The sequence below is a fragment of the Quercus lobata genome, chromosome 4, assembly GCF_001633185.2.
Source record: "Quercus lobata isolate SW786 chromosome 4, ValleyOak3.0 Primary Assembly, whole genome shotgun sequence".
Lineage (NCBI taxonomy): Eukaryota > Viridiplantae > Streptophyta > Magnoliopsida > Fagales > Fagaceae > Quercus > Quercus lobata.
The window spans coordinates 62,881,666-62,884,025 of NC_044907.1; the positions used below are offsets into that span (position 1 = coordinate 62,881,666).

General features: G+C 40.4%; 1 protein-coding gene across 1 annotated transcript; it reads left to right on the forward strand.

Moving 5' to 3' along the window:
* The first annotated feature begins 211 nt into the window (after positions 1 to 211).
* LOC115985562 lies at positions 212 to 1,249 on the forward strand. Its single transcript, XM_031108499.1, has 3 exons — positions 212 to 403; positions 889 to 1,053; positions 1,142 to 1,249. The coding sequence occupies exons 1-3, from the start codon at positions 212 to 214 to the stop codon at positions 1,247 to 1,249; spliced, it is 465 nt and encodes a 154-aa protein (XP_030964359.1).
* Positions 1,250 to 2,360: the final 1,111 nt, after the last annotated feature.

Sequence of the window (2,360 nt, forward strand, 5' to 3'; positions counted from 1 at the left end):
ACATGTGGCTTTTGGTTATGGAATTTTTTTTTTTTTTTTTTGGACATGTGATTTTGGTCATGGGAATTTTTTTTTTTTTTTTTTTTTTTGGGCACGTGATTTTGGGCATGGGATTTTGGTCATGGGAACTTTTTAGACATGTTTTGGGTTATGGAAATTGATGAGCTGAATTTTTATGTTGCAAAGCCTCAAGAGTCGAGGGAGTCTCCAAATGTTGAAAAGTCCATGGGCAGCACTATCTCCTAGCATCAAAAATGTCATCAATGAAGCGAGATTTGGCACCTTCTTCGAAGCTTCGTCGAATCATGAGACACATGAGTACAAGGATCTTCAATTACTTCTTGTCTTAGCAGAGCGCTTCTGGGACACTACTTGTTCCTTCCGTTTTCCAAACATTGGGGAGGTAATGTTGACACCTTATGACTTTTTTGTCATCACTGGTCTGAGGTTGAGTGGTAAAAGAATTCTTGTTAATGATTCCCTTACTTCAACTGAGCTCAAAAAACTTCTAGGTGTAGTGCCTTCTAGAATGAGGAGTAATAATATCCCCTTGTCTTGGTTATGTGAGAGTATTCCCCAATGTGAGACTATGGCAAAGGGTACTCGTATGTTCATACTTCTTTTCGTTGGGACTTTCTTGTGTTCGGATTTAGGCAGTACTGTGAATCTACGCTACTTGAGGAGCTTGAGAAAAATTGATCAAATCCAGAATTATGACTGGGGCGGCATGCCCTATGCTACTCTAATGCCTTTCATGACCTAACTCTCTAGGCGGAGCCTAAAGAGTTTGGTATTTATTTGTAGGTGAGGTTTGGTATTTATTGTGGCTATGTGTAGGTTGTGAAAGTTATTTTGGCTATGTGATAATGGTTGTTGTGAATTTTTCAGGTTTGGATGTATAAGTATTTTGGAGTTGGTCCTAAAATTCAGGAAGAAGTTGCTGGCATTTTTCCTAGATTTCTCCGTTTGTTGCCCAAACATTGCTTATCTCCACCCTCTAGGCATTCTTTGGAGATTTGGCGCTTGGTGATTGACAATTTGAAAATTGATGATGTGAGTTCTTTATTTCTCCTTTTTAAATCTTTGGTACTTGGTTATGATCCAATCTCTTCTCTTTTTGAGTTTCTCTATGACTTTTCAGATGAAATTAAATCCTTGGGATGGATGTGAAGGGTATACTGAGTGTGAGCGGACTTTAGAACTAAATAGCCGCCAAGTATTGTTTGAATGTGGGCATGGAAAGTATTGATATTTTGGTGATCGGGTGCGCCCCAAGTTGAACATGTGTATCCTCCTGCCACAATTCCAGCTCATCCTTGTCACACTATTCAATTGGCGGACTTTTTGGTTGATGAAGAGATTGCTCAAGCCCCTGATGGCTATATTGTTATAGGAGTAGAAGGAAATTATTCTGAATTTATCCGGGATCATCTGTAAGGTTGCCTAGTTGGCAGAACGGTATTTTCCTTCCCTTCTAAGATCAAACTTTTGCTTTGCAAATTCCTTTTCCATATTTCTACTTGGTAACAATATTTGTATGTTGGATTTTCAACCTCCACCTTCTAAAGGAGAGGAAGAGATTCCCTATAACGACCCAAGGAAAAGCGCTAGCCACATCTGCGCTATACCTCAAAAGGACTAGTCACAATTGAGGCTCCTTGTAAGTTGTTAATAAAGCCCAGTTCAACCCAGTAAATACCCGATATGGGATTCATCACACACCCACACACATCACACAATCAATCAAATTGGGGCATCACAATCTCCCCCACTTAAATCGCTAACATTCTCGTTAGGGCCCACTTTGTTGGTTAGTGTCTTTGAGCCCACACGGGCTTACCGAGCCGGCTCTGATACCATATATATAGCGACCCAAGGAAAAGCACTAGCCATATCTACGCTATACCTTAAAAGGACTAGTCACAATTGAGACTCCTTGCAGTTGTTAATAAAGCTCAGTTCAACCTAGTAAATACCCGATGTGGGACTCATCACACACCCACAAACATCACACTATCAATCAAATTAGGGCATCACATTCCCTCTCCTCACCATGCTAGCGGTTCTTCTAGTTCTTTCACAGAGACTTATCCTCATTTTCCGGCATTGCAGTACGATGTGATGAATCTTGATGGAATGTATAGTTCCATACCTTTGACTAGGCCAGAGCATGTACCAAATATTCCTTGGCCTGATCCAATATGTTTTTGAATGTTCAATCCCTTGTCCTTATTTTTTGAATGGATTCTAACTCGGTAGAGTTGTGCTTCAGGTTGATGTGGATCTCTTGGAAGAAAGCATGCGGATGATTGGAGGCATGCAATCATTGACTCGTACCTAATCCTCCCAAAATGTGATCA

Coding starts and splice junctions, on each gene's coding strand:
- LOC115985562 (XM_031108499.1), top strand. CDS start 212: ATGTTGAAAAGTCCATGGGCAGCACTATCTCCTAGCATCAAAAATGTC. Junction 404..888: donor GTTTTCCAAACATTGGGGAG/GTAATGTTGACA, acceptor TGAATTTTTCAG/GTTTGGATGTATAAGTATTT. Junction 1,054..1,141: donor ACAATTTGAAAATTGATGAT/GTGAGTTCTTTA, acceptor ATGACTTTTCAG/ATGAAATTAAATCCTTGGGA.